At 33.2% G+C, this 25,783-nt stretch overlaps 1 protein-coding gene across 1 annotated transcript; it reads left to right on the forward strand.

Moving 5' to 3' along the window:
• The first annotated feature begins 224 nt into the window (after window positions 1-224).
• On the forward strand, window positions 225-1,217 carry LOC149228103 (uncharacterized). The gene has a single exon (XM_089375641.1). The coding sequence runs from the start codon at window positions 291-293 to the stop codon at window positions 1,002-1,004; it is 714 nt and encodes a 237-aa protein (XP_089231767.1). The 5' UTR covers window positions 225-290; the 3' UTR covers window positions 1,005-1,217.
• The last annotated feature ends 24,566 nt before the right edge of the window (window positions 1,218-25,783 follow it).

Below are 25,783 nucleotides of genomic sequence, written 5' to 3' on the forward strand. Positions count from 1 at the left end.
TTTTTCGGACATACACAATAAATCTGAGTAATCAATATCCAAATCAGTCAAAGTTGAGCAGTTATTAACAATAGACCATAGGAGCCCACTGCTCTGAAGTCTCCTCTCTGCATCTTGACTGACCTTGACTTCGTAGTGATCGTGGATTTTACTCTCTTTCGCACTTCCATCTCCATCTTGACTGAGCTCATGGATTTTCCTTCCATTTCACATGGGCATCCACTATCACAAAGTCCTATAAATCCCAAGCTGCAGGGGAAGGAGGTGGCGCTCTTGAAGCAGAGGAATCAATGGCAAAAGCCCAGAATTTTGAAGAGGGAAAAGTATGCCACCGGATTTCTGCAAGTAATCCGGGCATAGGCATTCATGTGTTTGTGCCCACGATGTTGGTCTCCTTGGCTCTCATTATCAGGCATTGGGAAGCTGTAAGGGGAGCTCTGCTGAGTTCGATTCCTATATGCTGTTTCACCAAAGTTGAGCTTCGGCGTCTTGATTCAGTCTTCTGGTTGATTTTGTGTAATATCATCATCGTTCTTCTCTCCATCCAATCGGGATTGTTCTGTGTAACTTCCAGTACCGAGCAACATGGAGATTCAAGTGCATTTGTGAAGGAAATTGAAACCAGGCCAAAGCAGCAGAACGCTTTGGAGGGGACTGGGACGGAAAGCAGAGAAGCTCCTGGAAAAATTGAATGGACTAATTCCATTTCCATGAGTCTTACTGTTACACAACCTGAGCAGAAAACACCATCTGCTAAGCGAACCCGCAGCGGTGTTAATGGTATGACACAAGACAGAGGCCAAGACGATTCTGACATGAAAAAATTGATGGCCGAGGATCATGTTCTTGTGAAATCTGAACCGATGGTGACAGATGATGAATTGAAGCAGAAATGCGATGATTTTATTGCTAAAGTCCATCACCTAATACGTTTACAGAATAGTGCATACTTCACAGATTACAACAATCAAATGGGTTTATCTGTGAGTGGTTTCGAGACATGAGGCTTACCCAAGTTCAATATCAACAATTTTGACATTTAAATTTATATTAAATATATTGTTGTAATACCTCAACTTTGTTGTTGATCCATTTTATAATAGTTTTCTGGAATCTATCTTATTAACCCGACCCGGAATGTGTTTGGGATTGTAGATTCATCCAAACACAATTTTGTAACTAGGATCTCTCAATCTTCAATCGAAATGTATTAACTCTTGTAATTGGCTATTTATCTTTGAGCTTTTAAATGGTTTTTACAATTATACCTTTTTTGAACTTTTGCTTTTTCCAGTGATTTCATCTTTGTATTTGCAGGTTTGATTATGCATTTTAATTCTGATGTATATAATTAACAGTGGAACATGTTTACCTTTCATCTTTATACTTTATAATTGTTCTGTTATCTGTTTTATTCTTATCTGTTATCTGTTAGGTAGGGTTTTATAGCTTTCATGGTCTAATCCTAAACAACACTATGTATGTCTGAAAAGTTACTCCAAGCTCAATTTCTTGAGACGAAAAAAAAAAATTACTATATATATTTTATTGGAAAATTTCATCAAATTCATCATATTAATCCATTCCATTACAGAAGGAAAATTACGATCTCATGCTTAACCTATAAGATAAAACCATGTTTTTGCTTATACAAAAGAGTGAATCAGTTGGGAAAAATTTAAAAATAGTTATAATTTTTCTGTCTCTGAAGGTTTTTTTCTAATCAGAAAAAACTCTTTTTATTAATAATAAAGAAAGTGATTACAAACATAAAACTTGTATCAGTATTTTGATTGAAAACAGAGTATGTTAATCAGATAAACTTCAATCCTAGATGTAACAAATAAACATGGAACTTCAGGAAACTTCATTGCTTAAAAAGCCCTGTGATGATTAGTTAGCACAGTGATGAGATTCGGTGAAAGATGATCATCCATACATCCCAAATCAGTCTCAAATATTTGCAGTTCTATTTAGCTTTCTCTTGATTTCTATTTAAACATATATTACAAGTCAATCTTTTCATTTATTCCCAGGGGCAACTCCCCAGTATACTATTTCTTTGAAATTAGATGCTGAATAAAACTTGATCCTGGATATCAAAATAAATCTCCCACGATTGCCTCCCGTTAGGCAATCCATATACCCAGAAAAAGATGAGAATAAATTTGTTAATCAGGGTTAGCTTAGTTGGACATGGTGGTGTCCCTGTGGCTGATTCCTGTCTAATTGCTTGAGCTCTGTTCGAAAGATCGTTTTCAATTCTATGAATATCAATTAATTGGATTAAGGTTTAGTTTAAACTTCAGGTTCAAAGTTCGTGAGAAAAGGTGTTGTGACCTCAAAAAAAAATTAACTTTCCGTTTCAGTCCCCTTAGTTCTTAGTCAAACTTGATTGAAATCTATGCTGTCGACTGCTATGCATCAGGGTAGACTGCCTTTTGCTTGAATTTCCTTCAGAGTCTTGTAATTTGGGCCCATGTGAGGTCTAGGAAAGTTGACCGCGTCCAAACCTTATATTACCTAGCAATATGAATGCAAGTCACATCATCAATTCTATCTTATTAACCCAACCCGGAATGTGTTTGGGATTGTAGATTCATCCAAACACAATTTTGTAACTAGGATCTCTCAATCTTCAATCGAAATGTATTCTCTTGTAACTACAGTAATTGGCTATTTATCTTTGAGCTTTTAAATGGTTTTTACAATTATACCTTTTTTGAACTTTTGCTTTTTCCAGTGATTTCATCTTTGTATTTGCAGGTTTGATTATGCATTTTAATTCTGATGTATATAATTAACAGTGGAACATGTTTATCTCATATCATCTAAAATTAATATTCATGGTTTAAACATTTCTGAGCCTCTTCCTCCTCATTCCTGTTTACCTTTCATCTTTATACTTTATAATTGTTCTGTTATCCGTTTTATTCTGATTTGTAATTAGAATAAATTACTATATAGTTATGGGATGTGGTCTAACCGTTAGGTGGGGTTTTATAGTTTTCATGGTCTAATCCTAAACAACACTATGTATGCCTGAAAGCTACTCCAAGCTCAATTTCTTGAGACTGAAAAAAAATTACTATATATATTTTATTGGAAAATTTCATCAAATTCATCATATTATTCCATTCCATTACAGAAGGAAAATTACGATCTCATGCTTAACCTATAAAATAAAACCATGTTTTTGCTTATACAAAAGAGTGAATAAGTTGTGAAAATTTAAAAATAGTTATAATTTTTCTGTCTCTGAAGGTTTTTTTCCTAATCAGAAAAAACACTTTTTATTAATAATAAAGAAAGTGATTACAAACATAAAACTTGTATCAGTATTTTGATGGAAAACAGAGTATGTTAATCAGATAAACTTCAATCCTAGATGTAACAAATAAACATGGAACTTTATGAAACTTCATTGCTTAAAAAGCCCTGTGATAATTAGTTAGCACAGTGATGAGATTCTTTCAAACAAAAATCGACAAAGGTGAAAGATGATCATCCATACATCCCAAATCAGTCTCAAACATTTGCAGTTCTGTTTAGCTTTCTCTTGATTTCTATTTAAACATATATTACAAGTCAATCTTTTCATTTATTCCCAGGGGCAACTCCCCAGTATACTATTTCTTTGAAATTAGATGCTGAATAAAACTTGATCCTGGATATCAAAATAAATCTCCCATGATTGCCTTCCGTTAGGCAATCCATATACCCAGAAAAAGATGAGAATAAATTTGTTAATCAAGGTTAGCTTAATTGGACACGGTGTCCCTGTGGCTGATTCCTGTGTAATTGCTTCAGCTCTGTTCGAAAGGGTTCTCAGATCTTTTTCAATTGTATGAATATCAATTTATTGGATTAAGGTTTAGTAGTTGAAACAGGGCATATAAAGAGTTCAAGTTCAAACTCCATGTTGAAAGTCCATGAGAAAAGGTGTTGGGACCTCAAAAAAATAACTTTCCGTTTCACTCCCCTTGGTTCTTAGTCAAACTTGATTGAAATCTCACTATCTCCTTTCGATAATTGTATAAACCACACTCCATGAGAAGGCTTGAGATTCTGTCCATTGCAGATTTCTGCATTCAACGGGCATACAGCAAAGTCACGGGATCACAAAATATGTAATGGATATAAAAAATGTACAGAATTTGTAGAGGATATAAAGATACTTGAGGGAAGCAAGGAGAGTTGAGTTTTTTTTGCAAACCTAATTTTTTAAATTCAATTATCAAGTAAATACAATAAAAATGAAAACAAACAAAATTTTGTCAAATGCCAAGTTTTGACTTTTAAAATTATCATTTGAAAATAAGTTTCCAAAATTATATAATAAAGCTTTTATGAAATTTTGAAAAATTATATATTTTTAATTGTCAAAAGTGTCCTCCAAAACTATTCATTAACACTGGTTCAGATTAGGTAGGATTGGAGCCAAGTATGGATCAGCTATATGGCTCAGTCTTCGTAAAATAGAGCAATATTTCCTCAAGAATCTTAAATGGCGCTTACAATCTGGCAGCAGAATCCTCATTGGGATAGATCCCATCATGTGCAGGAAAGAGAGCATCTCCATCCCCAAAAGACTTCTATTTTTCCTCCATAGCAAAGGTCTCTTTACATGGGCTAAGCTTATAGCGGGATGGCATGGCTCACTTCCTATATGGAAAGAAGCCTGTGACCTAGGAATGTCAGATCCCATGGCAAGGCAATGGAACATTGTCAAGGATATCTTGAGATGCTGCGGTTTTCATCGGTCCAAACAGCATGATTATCTAACTTGGAAGGCGCAAACAGCAAACACACAAGTCTGTGTAAAGGATATCTATTCAGATATGATTGGTTTTAAGACCATGCATTCCAATCCTAAATTCCCATCAGCTTTTTGGAAAACTAGATGCTCTCCCAAACTAATTTACTTCTCGTGGCTGGTGTTCCACAATAAAAATCTTTCCTGGGAGAATCTAAAGAAAAGGAATTGGCATGGACCGAGCAGATGTTTAATGTGCGAATCAGAAGAGGAATCAAATTTTCATATGTTCTTCCAATGCCAATCTACACAGCAAATATCGCATGAATTCGCAGTTTTATATGGCTTTCCTCTTGTTTTACATGCTTCAACACATACAGCTTTTGAATGGTGGAATGGGCAGAGAGATTCATGGAGATCTATCATTATTATCGTCCTATGGTGTGCATGGAGATGGAGGAACAGGAAAATTTTCAAAGAAGTAAAAGAACCTCTTATGGATATTTTACAACACATCATATCCATCTATGACGTTGTCCCGAAAAAGCATCCCAAAACAAAAGATGGCAACAGAATTATGCAAGAAGATGATCTCTCTAGGACCCCAAGGGCGTTTTTTGATGGCGCTGCTCAGCAAGACTCCTGTGGTTGTGGGTTACATATTATAATGAATGAGAATCTTCAATATTTCATTTCATGCAGGAAAGGGCACCAACAGCACTACAGAGGCGCGCGCCCTGGCGAGTCTCCTGGCCTTCTGTATTTTTTTGACATACAGTCCATTTCTATTTTCGGAGACTCCAAGATCATGGTAGATCATGTTAATGGAAAATGCATTATCAGGACCCCTTACCTCACAAGATGGATGGACAGGATTATGTCTTACTGGGGAATTATGAGAGACAGCTCCATTCAGCATATCTTCAGGGCTCAGAATCAACAAGTGGACTGCCTGTCAAAGGATACACTTCTTCCTCCAACAGGTTCCTGGTCCATGAAGGTAATTTTTGGCGAGGAATCCTATGTCATACAGGATTTCTCTCTCCCTGGTTTTTAATCTCCTTTCAATATCCCCAGGTTTGCTATCTTGCCCCCTCTCTTTTTCATCTCGGCATATGTTTGGTATATAATATGTTTTTGAACAATCTCTGTTTTACATCTCAAAATCTGAATATGCTGTAAGACCAATTTGAATCTCAGTTGTACATTCGTCTACTCTTCTTAGAGGATTTGCTCATCCTCTAGTTTTTGTCCCTTTTGTTTTTAAACTCTCCAGCTTCATATGCTTAACAATGTACTATCTTGATCCTTTATATAGTCTCAATATAATACAATTCACGCTTTTTCTTCCTGAAAAAGTACATATATTTTGTCAACATTATATATTTTTATTAGTAAATTTGTTATTCAAAATCATTAAAAATAATAAAAGGTTAAAAGTAATTATGTATTATAATTTAATATGAAATAATGTTATAGTACTGTATTTTACAATAAATATTATATGGGATAATGTTGTAGCATGTTGTCTCAATTGAAAAAATAATAAAAGATTAAAAGTAACATTGAATTTTATATAGGGAAGATGTATGTGGTAAACATTTAAATGGTGGTTGAATTAGTAATAAAACATTACAAATAATAAAATTCAATTTGTTATATTATAATTTTGTTTTTATTAATAAATTTATCAACAATCTTTTAGATAAAATAAAATCATAATATACATATCATATTAAAATATATAACATATAAATAGTAGCTATAAATTAAAATTCATTTTATCATATAAATTAAAATAATGATTCCATAACCCTATTTAAATTTAATTAGTAAGCACATAAAAACTTCATGCTTATAATAAATTTATGATATAACAAGATTCTTAACTATGATATTCACCTCCACTTTACCATGGATATTATTAACTTGGTGATGTTATTTTCTTGATTATATATAGATATCTAGAAAATAACATCACCATGATGACAAACTGTGAAAACATACATATACAAATAGTATTAACTTGTAAATAAACTTTGTTAAAATATCATGACCAATCAATACAACATGCCAAAAGATCACAACTCATTTCACAATAAAAATATTTTGTTTTAATTGAATTTTATAACATATTTTTAATTAAATCTAAAAGCAAAAATGTTATAAGTACTTTTTACATATATGGAAATGTTCTATCCTTTGATTTCAAGATTTTGTGATTCATTTTTTTTAGATTGTTTATTCTAAAAACAATCTCAAACACAAGACGTGAGATTTATATAATATAAACAAAAAAAATTATAACCCACATTGGTCAATGTTAGCTAAATTAATAGTGGTTAATAGACAAATGAAATATATACTCTTGCTTTGAGAGGAACTAATAAATTGAGATGCAGAGTAGATAAATTGGGTGGGTGATGTTGATATTTGTAAACATTTACGCGTCGGCAAATAATAAAAAATTAAAAATAATAGAGAGCCTAATATGGGGGATCTGTTGTAGTGTTCCTAAATGATTGTAATCATTTAAATGTTGACTCAGGTAATTATAAAAAAGTTAAAATTAATATAAATGATGAATTTCAATTTGTAATATGGTAAATTTGTTTTTATTAATAAAATTATCAACAATTTTTTAGATTAAAAAAAAATCATAATATATATATCACATTAAAATATACGACTTATTTCACCATATAAATTTAAAATAAGATTCTATAACCATATTTAAATTTAATTAATAAGCACATAAAAATTTAATAGTTATAATACACTTACGGTATGAGCCTCCACTTTATGTTGAATATTATTAACTTGGTGATGTTATTTCTTGATTATTGTGTACAAATTAAGAGATGTCTAGAAAATAACATCACCATGATGACGAACTTTGGAAACATACATGTACAAATATTATTAACTTGTAAATAAGTTTTGTTACAATACCATTAGTGTCATGACCAATCAATGCAACATGCCCAAAAACCATAACTCACTTCACAATATAAATATTTTATTTTATTTTAATTTAATTTTATAACATTTTTTTAATTAAATCTAAAAGCCAAAATATTATAATTACTTTTGAGAATTATGTAAACCATCTATCTCATTACTACTAAAAAAATATATCACAGATATTCTGTAGAGATTAAATCAAATAATTTATTTTATTTTAATTTTATTTTATAACATTTTTAAATTAAATCTAAAAGCCAAAATATTATAATTATTTTTGAGATATATGTAAACCATCTATCCTCACTACTACTATAGAAATATTTCATAGATATTAGGTAGAGATTAAATCAAAATTTTAATAAAGTTAAAAATTAAAATAGATGTGAAATTTATATAATATAAACAAGTGAGGAACTAATAAAATGATATGTGGAGTGGAAACATTTGGGCAATAGGCACTATACCACCTAGTCTGGGGTGATGTTGATGATATTTGTAAACAAGTATATGGTAATTTTTTTTTTATTAATAAAATTATGAACAATTTTTTTAGATAGAAGAAAATCATAATATATGCATTAAAATATATAACATATAAATAGTAGCTAAAAATTAAGATAGATTTTACCATAGTAATTAAAATAATGATTCTATAACCATATTTAAATTTAATTAATAAGCACATAAATTTATGATTACAATATAATAAGAATTTTAACTATGGATATTCACCTCCACTTTACCATGGATATCAATAAATTTTAAATAAGCTTTGTTACAATACGACATGCCCAAAAACCATAACTCATTTCACAATCAAAATATTTTATAACATTTTTTTAATTAAATCTAAAAGAAAAAAGATTATAATTTCTTTGAATAAACTATTTATCCTCGCTACTATTAAAAATATATTAACTCAAACTTTTAATAAAAATAAAATCAAAAGATCCATCTTAGTTTCTATTAAGGGACGAGGGGAATACAATCTTCAACTTTTGCACTCAAAAAAGTTTGCATTTTGAGAGATTTGATCCCTCTTAACACTTTGGTAAATTCAGAGTTAAGATGGATCTATGTTGGTTAATTGCTTGCTCACACACAAGGACATAAATAAACTTTGGTGGTTAGTAACAACTTGTAAGTCTACATATTTACAAGTTTACTCTTACATAAGTGTTGAGGATAACAAAAAAATATCCAATTTTTAGGCAAACATTTGCTTAAATTAATATCCGAATTTTATGCAAAGATTTGATTAAATTATGGTGGGAAGAACACAAATATTTACAAATAATGCATGAATATTGTAACCTTATCAACATAAAGTAGTTATCCACATGACATTATCTTTTGCAAATGTTGCAATAAGACCTTCAAATTATGCTTCAATCAAATGTTTGAAAATCATTTTTTAATAATATTGAAAATAAATATTTATATTCCAAGCTAAACATTATAAGTTGCATTAGTCAATGCTAAACTAATAATGGTCAACCAAATCTATTGCTAAAATACTGCTTTGGCAGGGACTGATAATATTATGAAGAACCCATATAGATCTATTTTAACTAAGAATCTATCAACTGATAAGAAGAATCAAATCTCTAGAGGTGCAAACCTTTCCTCAGACTTTGTACTCAAAAAGAAAATTACATCTAGAGAAATTTGATCCCTCATGGTGCTTGGTAGATTCAGATGGGTATATGTCAATCTAATTAATTTATAAATTATTAAAAACTAATACATAACAACTAAATTTGAAAAGTAAAAATTACATTCTATAAAAACAAAATTAGATCTCAAAATAGTAAAAAATATTTCACATAAGACAATTTAGCAAAATGATATGGAATTTCATTACATTATTTTTTAAGATAAAAAATAATAAAAAGCTAAAATACATTTTAAAAAATGAATAATTTAAAATTTACATTGTAAAAATTTAGTTTTCTATGTAATTAAAACAAATAAAAAATTGTAAATTGATAATATTAAGAACTAAACAAAGTGTGATGGCGAGTGCGAGCAACACTAGGGTTTCCTCATTCTCTATGTAGGCAATTGTCATGACTCACGGTCCATGGCTAGAAGCCGACTTCCATCGCAAGCAACCAAGGCCTAAACTCGTGGATGGAGCAAAATGATTGGTTATTCTCTTCGTGTAGGGCCATCCAAAGTGCATGTGGAGAAACTATTTATTTTTTTGTAGAATGTGCAAGTGAATGAAAGATTGTCTATCAAACGTGATGCAGGTGCAAAGTTGCTCTTTTATGAAACAATTGCTCGAAGAAAACTAGAGGAGATCCAAGCAGCAGGTTTGTACAAGCCCCTTTTCAATCTCTGGTTATTAACATCATCGTGTATCTCATATCAAATGTAGTCTACTACATACATTGCCATGGAATTTTTCATTAGAGTCATACTTGAACTTGTATCCATTAGCATCATACCTCTACTTCGCATTCTTACAGAACCCAAAAGGCGCCAATGCTGCAACCTCACTTTGATACAACTTGTAACATCCCCTAGTAAGCCTCGTGTAAAAATATATACGATTAGAAAATTTCTACGGAGTTTACTAGCATGTAATATTCCCAATCACTTATTCCATGTTCCTTAACTTACCATTAGTTAAAATCATCACTATTACATAAAGTAACTTTAGAAAAAGAATATCAAGTCACATAATGTAACAACCATTGTTACAACATATTAACATAAAGCTCCCTATTGTAACCCATTATCATCGTTCATTTAATTAGGCTAGTTAATCACATATTTGATGTTGTAAGTGTAAACATCATGCATGGAAACAACATCATTAAAATGGAATAATAGTCAAACACACCAATGGACACTGATATACCCTGGAAACCCTGAAGGGAAAAATTAGCAAATGTTTATGTTGTTAAACGTTTTGTGAGGGTGTTCACCTCTCACTCAATGGATGTAAGGAGTCCATCCCTTAACCATTATTAAATCTTACAAACAAATATCATCTTAAATTTAAACATAACTTACTTAAGGTCATTACATTAATCATGGTATCATTTACCCCACAATTCCTCAAACATTGTGTCTTTGTGGCCTGGTTGTTACCTATAGTGGATCATCCTTTAGTTGACAATCCCTCAATCTGCATGCATGGACCATTAGTTCGTTGCCTACCATAATTTTAAATATAATCCATCTTTCACATATTAAGTCACAATCCTTTCCTGCAGTGACTATCATCAACAAATTCTGACACCATGATTATACAGAATATCTCAAATAACAATCTTTACTAGTTATAATTTAAACATATTTTCATGTTCCACTTTTTCGCACATGCATAATAATGTTAAAACATGTTATTGATCTTTTCCTTTTACACTCATCCTCAACTTCACAACCAATTTCTAACACATACATAAATAAAATGTATAAAGAGTATCGAGGCATGTCTTTTATGGACAATAGACATGTGTTAATTAAAAGAACATAATTACAAAACATATATATTTATCTATGCATGTGTATGGTTATGAAACATGTCTAACCATCCAAATCTCAAACGCATAAAGTAAAATGCATAAATATCACCAAGGTATGTTCATTTATCCCTACTTGACATGCATCATAAGGAAGGAAAATAGTTACTTCTTCCCACAAGGACATGGTAATATTTAAAATAATCACCCTTGTTATCACTATCTCTTCACACAATAAGAGAGAAATATTTCCAAAATATAAACACCACAACAACTATTATTTCTTTGTACAAGACACATTCTTTTCCAAAAGAAAAACCATCGTAACTACCCATATTTTAAAAGAAACTAGCACATTAGCTTTGATCTTTGTGCATGTAAATACATATTCTTTTTCCAAAAGAATTTAACCCAACAACTATTTTCTTGATAGACGTAAATACATATTCTTTTTCCAAAAGAAACTAACATCATAGATGGTATTCTTCTGCATATGAACACATATTCTTTCTCAAGAAATCTAACACAATAGCTATTATTTCTACATGTGTATATAACCCATATTCGTTTTCAAGAAAACTAATATAATAGCTATATGTGTGTGTGGGTGTGTTCTTTTTCAAGAAACTTTAGCAAAACAACTATTATCTATGTACATATAAGGACATATTCGTTCCTCAATAAAACATACATAATAGCTATTATTTTTATGCACATAAGCATGTGTTCTTTTCCAGGAGTCTAACGCATAGAAACCATGTGAATATTTCCAAAAAAATTAATAAAATAATCTAGCTTTCCACACGTAATTTCCCTACAATATTTTCCAATAAAATAACATAGTTTTCTTATCTTTTATGTGTAAAGTTCACATGCATTCTTTTTCAAGATAATAACATTACTAACTTATCTTTTGATGTGTGTAAACTATGCAATTTTTTCAATAAAAATAACATGGTCAATTTATCTTATCTTTTCATTCGATGGTTGGAGTTTGTTGATGGGCTAATTAACAACTACTCATCTCCCATTCAATAACAAGTATTTAATCAACAAAGTTCATGAAGGCAATGCAGTGAAAGCATCTATCCTCCCATTGAAAATTTTTCTTGAATCTTGGGTACCATCAACCCATTGACAATGATGAATAGAGTCTACCACAACCTTAGCATACCAACACTCAAATGACAAATATGAGAGCAAAGTAGCATGTGGCATGAGACTTCATGGTCACGATCAAATAAGGAGCACAAGGGTTAAGGGACTATATGCACGACATATTGTCTGAGTCTTCACGCCCGACCTACATCAATATTGACAACAAAACCAAACACAAAATATTGTTGCGCCATAATCTTCTGGCATCCATCTGCAGCTCCACTACCAAACATTGCTCAAAATAAAAGATGAATGGTAAAGCAAGGAATGCCTTAAAAAAAATAAGGAGGTGGTCACAATATAAGCAATATCTTTTAGGGTTTTGTCGGAGACAACTTCTAGTGCAGAGAAAAATTACTCCCAAAATATGTTGCAATAGTGTAGCAAAAAGACTACCTTGATGATGAGATTCAATTAGGTTATTGGATGTCTTGAGGTGAGTTTAATTTGGATGTTTTTTAGTTTCACAAGTATTACCATCAATTATAACTAATTCTTGGCAACAACCATTCAAATCACACTAAATGAATAAATAAATCAATAATAATTTTATGTTATTAAAATTATTATTTGCTTAAGGGATATCACAAAAGTAGTGAGATTACTTGAAATGTTTTAAAAAAAATTAACAATAATTTTTGCTCTTAAATTCTTTATATAATATATAGATATATGCATAATTGACAATAAAATATTTTACATAATACGAGCATTGAAATATTTTATGATTTTGTTCATATTAAATGTTATATATATTCATTTTGATGATATCAAGCGTGGAGAGCAGATCAAATTTCTTGATATGTAAACCCTTTTAGAGTGCAAAACTTGAAAAATGTTTGCACCTCAAGATATTTAATCCCTTTCCATTATATATATAGTTAGTATCACATTTTTAAATGCATGATACAATGTCTTGAATGTCTCCTGATCACTTGGATTGTATAGATTACACAACTTAAATGTGCAATTCCAACAATTTTTCACTAGATTTTAGATAAAATTGACCAAAAAATATTACAAAAATGTAAAATAGTGATATTACTTGGAATGTTTAAAAATATTTTAACCATAACTTTATGCTTTCTTTTTATTGCTTTACACCAATATAGATCAATCGCAATCGCGTATCCACCAATTACTGAGAGAGATCAAATCCCTTAATATGTAAAGCTTTTTAGAGTGAAAATTTTGAAAAAATGTTTGCACCTTGAGATTTAATCCTTTCCATATATATATATGCCTTGAAATTCTTATTGGGCACTTGGATTGTATACAAGAAGTAACTAATTTGCAATCACAACAAATATTTGCTACATTTTAGACAAAATTGACCCAAAAAATATAACGAAAAATGTAAAATAGTGAAATTACTTGAAATGATTAAAAATGTTATAAGCATAAGAATATAATTTTTTTAATTGCTTTACATAATATATATATATTTGACATTGAAATATTTTACATATGTAACATTGTTTATATTAAAATGCTATATTTTATTTAAGTTATGAACATTAATATTACTTAATATGGCATGGTGAGATATTTTATTTTATGATTATATATGGGCATTCAAATAGTTTATTTAAGTTTTCGAAATATTTAATATATATATATATATATATATGTATACTTTATTCATTTTTTAAACTTTTGATTATTTTGTCTTCCTAAAGTTGATATAAAATTATGTTATTTACGAAAGACAATGAAATGTTTTGTTTATGACTTTTAGAGGGAAAGTAGAATATATTTTTTTACCAATTTTTTTAGGTTTACCCACGAAGTTGAAACCAATACCTCTAAGGACCTAAGTCCTCATTCTGAAGGCAATCATCGGGCCTACTTCACGTGGGTCTGTCAAATTTTAATTGAAAGTAACCAACTATGTATATCCATTTATGTTGGTTTTTAATTATAAGTAACCAAATATGTATATTCATTTATGTTTTTATTATAGTCGACATTTCTTTTTTATTCAAAGTATATATATATATATATAGAAAATGTATCAACTCCATGTTGAGCACAAACAAAATCACACATGCGCCTCTCGGTGCAATAACTCAATTTTAAAAGTGAAAATTACATTATAAATCAATGCCCTTTTGTCAAAATGGTAAACAATATTTCACACCAACTATTTGGCAAAGTGATTTACATTTTCAAAATTATTGTTTGCCATGTATCCCAAAAATTTTCAAACTATTATTAGCCATATAACTATGTAAAACTACATTAATGCTTTTAAAATTCCAATTTTTTTTACTTTCTTATAGTTTTTGTACTACCAACTAGATGTTGGAAACTTGACTACACTAAGAGAGGGGGGTGAATTAGTATAGTGCATTCATGGTTATCAATTTCCAATTTATACTTTTCTTTTCAATAGTTATATGAACTATTAGATAAGCAACAATACACCATAGTTATGTGAATTATTAGATGAGAAAAAATATATCATGTGAATAATATATTTAACATATAAACAACATTAAATCATAACATAAGATTCAACACATAACATCAACATATGTGGACACCAGATATAACTCGAAACCCATAAACGGAAAAACCATGACTTTTGTTGTTGTGATGTAAATTCAAACACCCATTGCCTCTTTACATATGCTTTTGTAGGCACCCACCTACACGAGGATTCAACCTCTTTTCTATTTTGCAAGTTACAACTTGCTGGAAGCACCCACTTCCACTTACAACAACTTTTGTAGGCTCTTGTGTATATATGTGGATTGTCTTTAAGAAAAACTATTGTTTTGGAATTTTTAGTACTATAATGGTTTTCATCACTAGACCAACTACGATCATTAGACACCTAAACCATGATGCTCCATGAATCCAATAATCTTCTACACCTCCACAACAAAGGGGACTTTTATATATATATATATATATATATATATATATATATTTTGGTAACATTATATATATATATATATATATATATTTTTGGTAACATTATGAATTTTAATTGTTTAATTGTTAGTGGTGTTGATATTTGGTTTATATAAGCGGTATTGAAAATTGAAGTGTGATAAATAATATATTTTTTTGTTTAGGGGAGTTTTATATATATATTAATTTTGGTAAGATTATGAATTTTAATTGTTTAAATGTATTTTTATATGTATAAATAGATTATATTTTTGAAAATCTTAAAACATTAAAATTAGATAAATTATATAGCTCAAATTTTAAATTCTAGAAAATCTTAAAAGCAACTAAAATACAAAATTATTTTTGTCATGATTTTTCTTAATTTATTTTCAATATATATATATATATATATATATGTATATATGTATATATATATGTATATATGTATATATATATATATATATATGTATATATATATATATATATATATATATATATATATATATATATATATATATATATATATAGTTAGTTCATATGTGTTTATTTTGATTTAATTTAATAGTGAAAGTGATTATCTTTGTAAATAAATTTATATTATATTTTTTTGGAAAAAATGTTTGAAATAATAACGCTGAAATATTATTTATTTATTTTTAATATATTTTATATTCATAAATTTATTTATTTAATAAAATTTGACAATTATAACTTATTATGGTTTTTGATAAAATTAAAAAATTAAAATATATTATGTTATATATTTTTAATTATTTATAATATAATTTCTCATATTTTGTACTATATTTTAATTAAAAAATCATCTAATTAATAAATTAAAACACTATATCATAAATATAATTTGAATTTTTTTTACAAATTATTGATAATAGTTTCCTCCTTTCTCATTCGTCCATAAACTATAAACTATTGTAATATATTGATGTAGTTAAAGTGTTCCTTTTTACTTCTTATAAAGAAAATAAATGTATAATCATTGAAGATATTCTATTTACCTATCTTTAAACATGTAAAGTGTTCTCCGGGACCAACCAGCTTTCAACACCAGCAGAGGATGCCAATGGATAGTTGCAGCTGAATTAAGGGAAGAACTAGAAGCCTCCGTTCAGGCCCAATGATGGACGACTATAGGAAGCCAAACTTCTGCCATGTCCCATCTCCATTCCAGCCATAGCTTTCCCAAGTATGCGCATGAGGATTCTGCAACCATTCGCCACGTTGTCTTAACGCTATCTGTCTTAAGCTCGAAGAACATGCATGCATGATTATTATGGGTAGGACACATGTCTGCTTACAAGCTTAAGATCCCTTTGTGCTGAAATCCTATAAAACCTCTGCCCATTCTCTTGTGAGTGGTTTTGGCCTTTCGGCCAGTCGTCCCTCCTGCTTGGGACGGGGGGCTCGTGCTCGACTGCTCTTTTGCTCTAGTTTGTATAATTTCCTCTCTGCATGTCACTTAAGATTTCTGGCGCTCTCGCTCGTGGTGGTCGCTTGCTGTAAAGGCAACGTAAATACTACTTTGAGCTTTGATGAATGCTAGGGACATTGTAGGAAAATGGATTCTTTTGCAGATAGCATTAAGCTCGAACTCCTTAACAAGAACTTGGTGGATGTCGTCCCTGGGGAAATGAAGCCGACATGGATGAATGGCAGAACTGATAAGGCTTACATTGCGAAAAGGATCGATCGATTCCTAGTGCATGTTAGCATTATAGACAAGATGGGAATGCCTCATTCATCAGTGGAGAATGTATTAGTGTCCGATCATAGACCAATTTTGCTATCCTGGCCAGTGAAAGGTTTCAAAAAGGGATACCCGTTCAAATTCAATCGATCTTTCCTACAGGACCCAGCCTTCAATGATCTTATCGAAAATGCATGGAAGGAGATGTCAGCAAACACATTTCTCCCCCCGTTCCTCACATTTCGAGACAAGATGGCTGCTTTGAGGAAGATTGTAAAGAAATGGGAAGTGGGAAAAAAGGAAAAAGATAAAAAGGAGCTGTTGTTTATCCAACAGGAACTGGATTCCATTCTGAAAGAAGCAAATGCTAACACCCTCTCTTTCTCCGTGAAAGGTAGCATTCGAGAGCTTGAAAGGAAAAAATTAGAGTTATTAAAGCAAGAGGAATCCTTCTGGCGGCTTAAAAGCAGGGCAACATGGCTTCAAGAAGGGGACAAGAATACGAAGTTTTTTCACAAGTTTGCAAGTGCAAGACGTGACAAAAACTTCATTTGGAAAATTAAGAATGATAATGGAGACTCTTTTGTATCACAGGAAGACATTACTAGGGAGGCTGTAAACTATTTTAAGAACCAATACAGCAGAAGAAATAATGTTGCCTTCCGAGATATTCTGTGGGGTATTGAACTGGTCCCCCAAATGTTCGGCGAAGATGAAAATGAGGCGCTGTTTCAACCAGTAACAGAAGAAGAGCTTCTTGGAATCTTGAAGTCTTTTAAGAAAGATAACAGTCCTGGGCTGGATGGCTAGACAATTGAATTCCTCACTCATTTCTTTGACCTCATCAAGCATGATATCCTAATGATAGTGGAAGCGTCGAGGATGTCTGGTAATATTCATCATATTACTTCTTCAACTTTGATCGCCCTCATCCCAAAAAAAGTGGAATCAAAATCGTTTAATGACTACAGACCGATATCTCTGTGCAATATATCCTTCAAGATTATCACGAAGATTATTGCTGAAAGAATTAAAGGAATTCTGGCTTCCTATTTGACAAAGGATCAATATGCTTTCCTAAAAGGCCGGAACATCCTGGATGCTGTAGCTAATACACAAGAATGCCTCTCTTATATGTTTTCTCAACAATCTCCAGCAGCCATCATGAAAATTTATTTGCAGAAGGCTTTTGACTACTTAGATTGGGGATTTATGGAATGCCTTCTTGCAAAGATCGGCCTCAAGTCAAGAAACATCTGATGGATAATGGCATGCATCGAGAATGTGAACTATGCGGTTATTGTTAACGGGTTTCCCTCTCACTTCTTTCAAGCCGAGAGAGGCCTGCGACAGGGATGTCCTCTCTCGCCTCTCTTGTTCATCCTGGCCATGAATTCTCTAAGTATCCATATCAACAAAGCTGTGGCTGAAGATAGATGCAAACCCATAAAGATATGCAGGCATATATTCTCTTCACACAACCTCTTCGTAGATGATGTTCTTTTATTTGCAATGCTTTATAGATCATCGTGGATATGTTTAAAAGATATTCTAGACAGATTTCAAAGAGCTTCCGGACTCCTTATAAACAAAGCAAAATCTCTGCTATATCACAACGATGTTGACTTGGAGACGGTGAACTGGATTTCTCAGCTCTTTGGTATAGAATCCAAATCGCTCAAGCAAGGCCTCAAATACCTTGGCTTCCACCTTAAAGCAAAAGGTTACTCCAAAAATGACTGGCTCTGGTTGACAGAAAGATTTTTCAAAAAAATCTCTGCATGGGAATTCAGGAGTCTTTCCTTGGCGGGCAGGGTCACACTTTCTCAAGCTGTTTTAATGCAGATGGCGGTCTACTGGGCTCATCTATTCTTCCTTCCGGTAAGCATAATCCAAAAGATGACCTCGATCACGGCTAACTTCATTTGGGGAGGAAGTTCCGATCAGAGGAAGTTTCACCTATCTAAAATGGACAGAATTTCATTACCAAAGAATCTGGGGGGATGGGGACTAAAGGATTTGAGAATTTTTGGCAAGGCACTTTTGTGCAAATCGCTCTGGAGAGGGATTTTCGGGGACGGGCCATGGAGCGAGACTATTAAACAGAAATATTTGAAAGGTAAATGCCTGGAGTTCTGGTATAGAAATGATGCAATTGGAATCAAAAAAGGATCGGCTATTTGGCTTAGCTTCAGGAAAGTTGAGAAATTCTTCTTGTCAAAACTAAGATGGAGGATCCACTCTGGAAACAGGCTCATCATTGGTCTTGATCCTATCGCTTGTAGTCGCAGCTACTATCTTCCAGAATATCTTTTATTTGTCCTACACAAAATTGGTGTTTTCACTTGGGACAAACTCATCTCGGATTGGTTAGGCATTATTCCCATTTGGAAGGATGCTAATGACATTGGTCTGCCGGTTGAACTCTCTTCTACTTGGAATGCGGTCAAAGCCTCCCTACAGGCAAGCGGGATTATTCGCGGGGGTCTAAATGACCACCTAATTTGGTCCATGTCAAATACTCCTGCGCCAGCCAGAGTTAAAGACATCTACTCCGATATCATCTGCTCAAAGGCTTCGAGCTCTACCTTAATTTTCCCGATGGCTTTATGGAAAACAGGATGCCCTCCTAGAATGATCTTTTTTGCATGGCTGGTATTCAACAACAGAAATCTGACATGGGATAATCTGAGGAAGAGAAATTGGCATGGACCTAGCAGGTGTTCGATGTGCGAGTCAGAAGAGGAGACTAATCTTCACATGTTTTTTCATTGCAACTCCACACAGGAAATCTGGTATGAGCTTGCCATTTTATTTGATTTTCCTCTTAATGTCTTTGTTTCTGTTCATGCAGCCTTTCAATGGTGGAGTACTCAATGCGAGTCAAGGCGCCCTCTTCTTATTATCATGATCTGGTGTGCTTGGAAGTGGCAGAACCATAAAATCTTCAGAGATTCCAAGGCTCCCTATAAGTCCATTCTGCACTGTATCAGCTCTTTTTTTTACTCTGTTTCAAGCAAACAGGCCTAAATCTTCGGGCTATGCCTGTCTTTGCTCTGTTCTTATGATTATAATGATAAGCATATGTATCCATGAGTACTGTCCCTTTTCATCTAGATTCATCTGCTCTTTTTTCTCTACAGTCTTCATATTATGCTGTGCTATATGTCATCCATCCTATATGCTTCTTCTCAATGATGTCTTGATTTGGAGCTGCTCAAATCATCCTTTTGTATCCAATCATGGTCTTTTATATTGACTTAATATAATCTATGATGCTTTTTCTTCTAAAAATAAATAAAATAAATAAATAAATAAAATAAAATAAATAAATAAATAAATAAAATTAAAAATAAATAAATTAATTAAAAAAAAAAAAAAATGTACAATCATTGAAGATATTCTTTTTACCTATCTTTAAACATGTAAAATGATTTGTGTGTGTTATATTAAATTTGGCAGGTTTAAAAGATAAGATCAATGTATATTGTGTTGACATAGATAGAATAAGTGCTCTTTTTTACTCTTTATAAAAATAAAATTGTGATCAATGAAGCATCTCAAATGTAATCTTTAGTAATGGCGGAGGGTGATTCTCGGAACGACCCTCTCATCCCCAGCACGATGGAGGGAGATTTCAGGAATCACCCTCTAGCCGTGGCATGGTAGAGCCACCAACACAGTGGCGCAGTGCCCTCTCGCCACCAACATTGTGGAGGGTAATCTCCGAAATCACCCTCTGGTGTCGGCGTGATGGAGGGTGATTCCCATAATCACCCTCTGGCCCCAGCATGGCCCTCTGGTCCCGACACAATAAGGGGTGATTCCTAGAATCACCCTCTAGCCCTGGCATGACAAAGGGTGATTCTCGGAATCAGTCTTTGGCCCCTAGCACAATGGACAATGGTGATTCCTAAAAACACCCCTTCGCCCCCAGCATGGTGGAGGTTGATTCCGGGAATCGGTCTACCACCCCTGCCTAGTTGTTAAGGGATCACCGGCCAGCTCGGGCGCCCTAGCTAGTGACCCCTTAGCATTTGGGCAAGGGTAGCAAGTCGATTCCTACAATCACCCTCCATCATGCTAGGGGCAAGAGGGTGATTCTGAGAATCACCCTCCAACATATTAGGGGCTAGAAGGTGATTCTGGGAATTACCTAGCTTGTGGCCTCTTGGCCGCTGGGTGTGGTGGCAAGTCAATTCCGGGAATCAACCTGCCACCCTTGCCCAACGGCTAAGAGGCTTGGCGGGGCGGGTGTGGCAGGTTGATAGTGGTAGACCGATTATATATATATATATATAATTTTAAAAAAAAAACAACTTTTATTTTATTTTGTCTTTTTTTTTTTTAATTTTTTCTTATTTTTTATGTTGAATTTTCATCGTGTTTTATAGGTGTTTTTTTTTTTGTTTTTGTTTTTACTTTTATATATACATTTTTTTGTATTATATATATAGTCATTTTGTCAATTTTTTTTCAATGTTTTAATTTTATTTTTTATTAAATTATTATTTTTTGGGGTTATTATTTAATTTAATTCTTTTAATTTTTGTTTTGTTTTGTTTTTTTTTTTTTTTTCTTATTTATTTTTTGTTGTAAGGGTTGCGTCATTGTTTGACTAGCAACCTGTCCCCAATATCTGTCGATTTGGTAGTTGATTTTTCAGTTTTCGTTATAATGAATCATGTTCGCCTCCACTATGTGTTAATTTGATAGTTTATTTTTAAGTTTCAATTGCGATGGGTTAAGCACACCCTCACTATGTGTCCATTCGATGGTTGATTTTTAAGTTTTCATTCCAATGTGCCAAGTTGTTTTAGGCTAAGATTTTAAAAGAACTATAATTTTTGCATTTGGTGTAAATATTTTTTATTTAGGTATTTATTTTTAAGGTTTAATTTGATCATGATGTTTGATCTCGAAATATGTTGGAAAGTTAATGTTTGTTATAGTCATGATATTTGTTTTTAATTCCATGGTTGAAAAATGTTGAAATTTTAAGGTTTTTTGAAGTCATGATATTTTATCTTTAACGTCATGGTTGAAAAATGTTAAAATTATAAAAATTTTCAGAGTCATAACACCATTGTTGAAAATTGTTGGAAATTTTAGGTTTTTTGAAGTCGTGATATTTTATCTTCAACGTATTGCTGAAAACTATTGGAATTTAATCATTTTTGCAGTTATGGTATTTTATTTTTAATGTCATTGCTAAAATATGTTGGAATTTTAGTGAAAAAAACATTGATGCAAGCATCAACACTTTTTTATTTCAAGGGGTTGTTTGCGCAACAAAATTTGGTTTTACTGTCATTTTTAAAAAAAAGTTGAAAATTTACTCAGCCAAAAAAAAAAAAAACCTTCCAGCGTACATACTTTTCACTTTTCATTTTTGGGTTGTTTTTTCATGTTTTTTGGCTAGAGTTCTTGTTTTTATATTACAGTTATTGTTTGATTAGTTACTTTGTTTTTTGTTTTTTGCTAAGTTGTAACCATGTCAGAGTTTACTAAAAACTCTTTCTACATCTAGAGTTGGCTAGAGTTATTGTTTTTAGATTACAGTTCTTGTTTTATCAGTTACTTTGTTTTTTGTTTTTTGCTAAGTTGTAACCATGTCAGAGTTTACTAAAAATTCTTTCTACATATATCCCTTTATCTTCTACTTTTTAAACCAATTTCCACCAACTTTAGATAAATTTGTAACCTCTACGATAAAAGATTCTATAAAATTGAGTTTCACATCTCCAACTTGCACCTGGACTGATAAAACATGATAATGTCAGTTGTTTCATTAATCAAATGCAATTACATATATAGATGCACACACAATCTGTTGGTTGAGAGAATATCTCAACCACACACCAATGTAGGAAATAGATCCTAACTACTAGGAACAAACTCCTTTACTTAATAATAATCACAACTAAGACAAGTAGGAGTTACATTTTCCAACACTCCCCCTTAATGCCTACTTGTCTTAATATCAATCTGCAAAATCTAGTTGTGGTCAAACATAACAAAAGAATATGTCAACGTCCATATAAAGGAACAACCATCTATCGGAATGCATGGGTGCCAACCACTGCAACTGCCAGTCTTGTAGGATGTGCTTCGCATACATGGTTCTGTCAACCATTATAGTTGCATACATGTACCTGTACCTATAAATCTCCCTCCATCATTGTTAACCTGGGTAAATCCCCCTCCATCATTGTTAACCTGGGTTTTGTCGGATTACCTGTAGCCATGCATTGTGTTTTATCGGATCACCCTCAACCATGCCTCCAAGGGCTCTCAGCCACAAAGGCTAAACACAGCCATGAAGGCTCACCTCAGCCGCTATGGGCCACAAATTTTCCACTAGGGCACTCCAGCCACTCTGGGCTACAAACTTACCACTAGGGCACTCTAGCCACTAAGGCTCACCAAAGACCTGACTCAACAAGGCCAAGGGTTTTCTCAGCTAACCCTAAACCATGCCAATAGGAATCTCTATCCCACTTCACTGTTACACGTGGTTTCTAGCTTACCACAAACCGACACTGCAAATACAAAGTGGTTTTTAGATTACCACGAATTGTATGGGGATACACATGCCTTACAAGGCTTACAACACAACTCCAACTCTTAGAGTTACCAGGTACATACATTACAAAGACCACTACAAAACATCCTAGACTTGCTTACATTACAACATAATAGAGTCTATTCCACAAACTCACACTCTCACCTCGTTGTCCATCATCGTTTAATCGTTGTTGCTGCACGTTTCACATCTTGGGCATCTTTTTCTTTGTCAATTAAATCTTGGAACTCCATACTTAACCTGTCATCATTTGTTAGAGTCGCGAATTCTAACAAAATAACTTTACCTAAATTGAGTTAGCTAGGTTCAATAAAGCATAATAATTTTATCCAAGACATAAAAAATAAACTTTCAAGTTGACAAAATATCAAATTTCTCTCTCTTTGCCCAACATGACTTTTGACCACTATTTACAAACAAAAACAATAACACGACAACTGGCTCTCCACTCAGTTGAACTCCAACTTTAATGTTTGCCAAGTTTCCTTCTCATCCAGTGGTTTCTTTATCAATTATAGATGAACTGAACAAGCTAATATTTGGTCCCATCTCCAGCTTGCTAGACCCAGCACCATGATCAAACTCATTTCCATATCTCCTTTCATTTACAGTCATGAATGGCGATGTTTCAAGAGCTTCTGCCACTGCATGCTCAGTAAGCAGCTCATTATCATCCATGGCATGTAAATCCAAAATCGCAACACCAAACTCGCCTTTGATTTCGGGGATCGTGAACACGTCGATGGCAGCCCTAGGGGGAGTAAAAGGCTCTAGTCTAGACTCGCCACCGAGGTTCATGGTTCTTAACATCTTAAACAACTTCTGCTTCTCCTCCATTGATGGAGAGCCATATCCCGACACAAGCGAATTGGACAGAAAGCTGTGATCTAGACCTAGGGAAGCCAAGTGCCTCAAGTCAGCCAACTGCAGCCAGTGGGACATGGTGGCATCGTTGGCGTCACCTGTGTGCTGACCCCCCATAGTTCCCCATCTTCTCATATAGGGTTGCATTGCTCTGCTGCAAATGACTGTCGTTCATGCAAAATATCGACGGTTGTTTTGCAATGATTCTCATCATCGGAGGTTGCTATAACGCCTTGCGAGTGTGATCGCGATCTGTGGTTGTCGGAGAGATTCACATCGAAACTCCCCTTGGAAATACTTCCGATGCCGCACTTCATGTCCTGGATGATATTCTTGATCGGAGGCATCAAGAACAATCTAGACGCTTCAAAGCCTTCAAAAATTAAGCTTTCGTCCCCTGTAATTTCAAAAACAACATAATTTGCAAAAGGGCCACGAGATTAAAGATTCAATGTGAGAGATGGAATCTTCGCGCTAGCAGGGTGTTAATGTACCGATATAGGATAGAATTGACCGATTCAAGGGTAGGTAGGCTTAAAAGGATGGTAATTTCGCGGGTTTGGGGTTGTCGGAGGCCATTTTCGCCACAAATCAACCCAGATGCCAGCGCCATCGGATTTTGTTTTGATCCCTGAGGCGGATCTGCTTCAACGGTGCCTCTGCAGCCACGAGTGACAACACCCTTTGCGCCGTCTCCGCTGCCACAACACCACAGAACATCCACTTGGATTCAAAAAAGAGACTATGCAGCCAACTTGCCACTTCGGCCACGATCCGCTGCTCCACGTCCGCCAATCGATCCACGCAGGGGTGGTGTCTCTCCGGCCCAGTGAACAGCTCCGACAATATAACAAACAAAACCCACAAAATTGAAACTAGCACACTCTACCGCACCAAGCACAGAGATTCACACAGCCTCTAAGGAGTGATTCGTTCCTCAGCAACAGATGTCCCTGCCTATGCATATGTTGTTTTCACTGCCTCGCCCTTAACCTTCACAGCTTTCATTGCAGGAGCTTCGACGGGCACAAAAACATGAGTGACCTTTGTAGTGGCAGCCACCAATCTCCGTTAAATAAAACACATAGTGGAAACACTCCACACTTCGCCAAGCTCAGCTTGAAAAAATGGACAAACCAAAAACAAAAAACTGAACTCTTTATTTCCTCGGCCCAGGAAGGGCGAAGCCCTCAAGGCTTTGATACCATGATAAAATCTGATAATGTCAATCGTTTTATTAATCAAATGCAATTACATATATACATGCACACACAATATGTTGGTTGAGAGAATATCTCAACCACACACCAATGTAGGAAATAGATCCTGACTAATAGGAACAGACTCCTTTACTTAGTAAGAATCACAAC

Source organism: Pinus tabuliformis, chromosome J (assembly GCF_031772625.1).
Source record: "Pinus tabuliformis cultivar Carrire ecotype Pingquan chromosome J, CPIR1, whole genome shotgun sequence".
Lineage (NCBI taxonomy): Eukaryota > Viridiplantae > Streptophyta > Pinopsida > Pinales > Pinaceae > Pinus > Pinus tabuliformis.

Bases quoted from the DNA above. Each gene is read 5' to 3' on its own strand.
- LOC149228103 (XM_089375641.1), top strand. From the start codon at position 291: ATGGCAAAAGCCCAGAATTTTGAAGAGGGAAAAGTATGCCACCGGATT.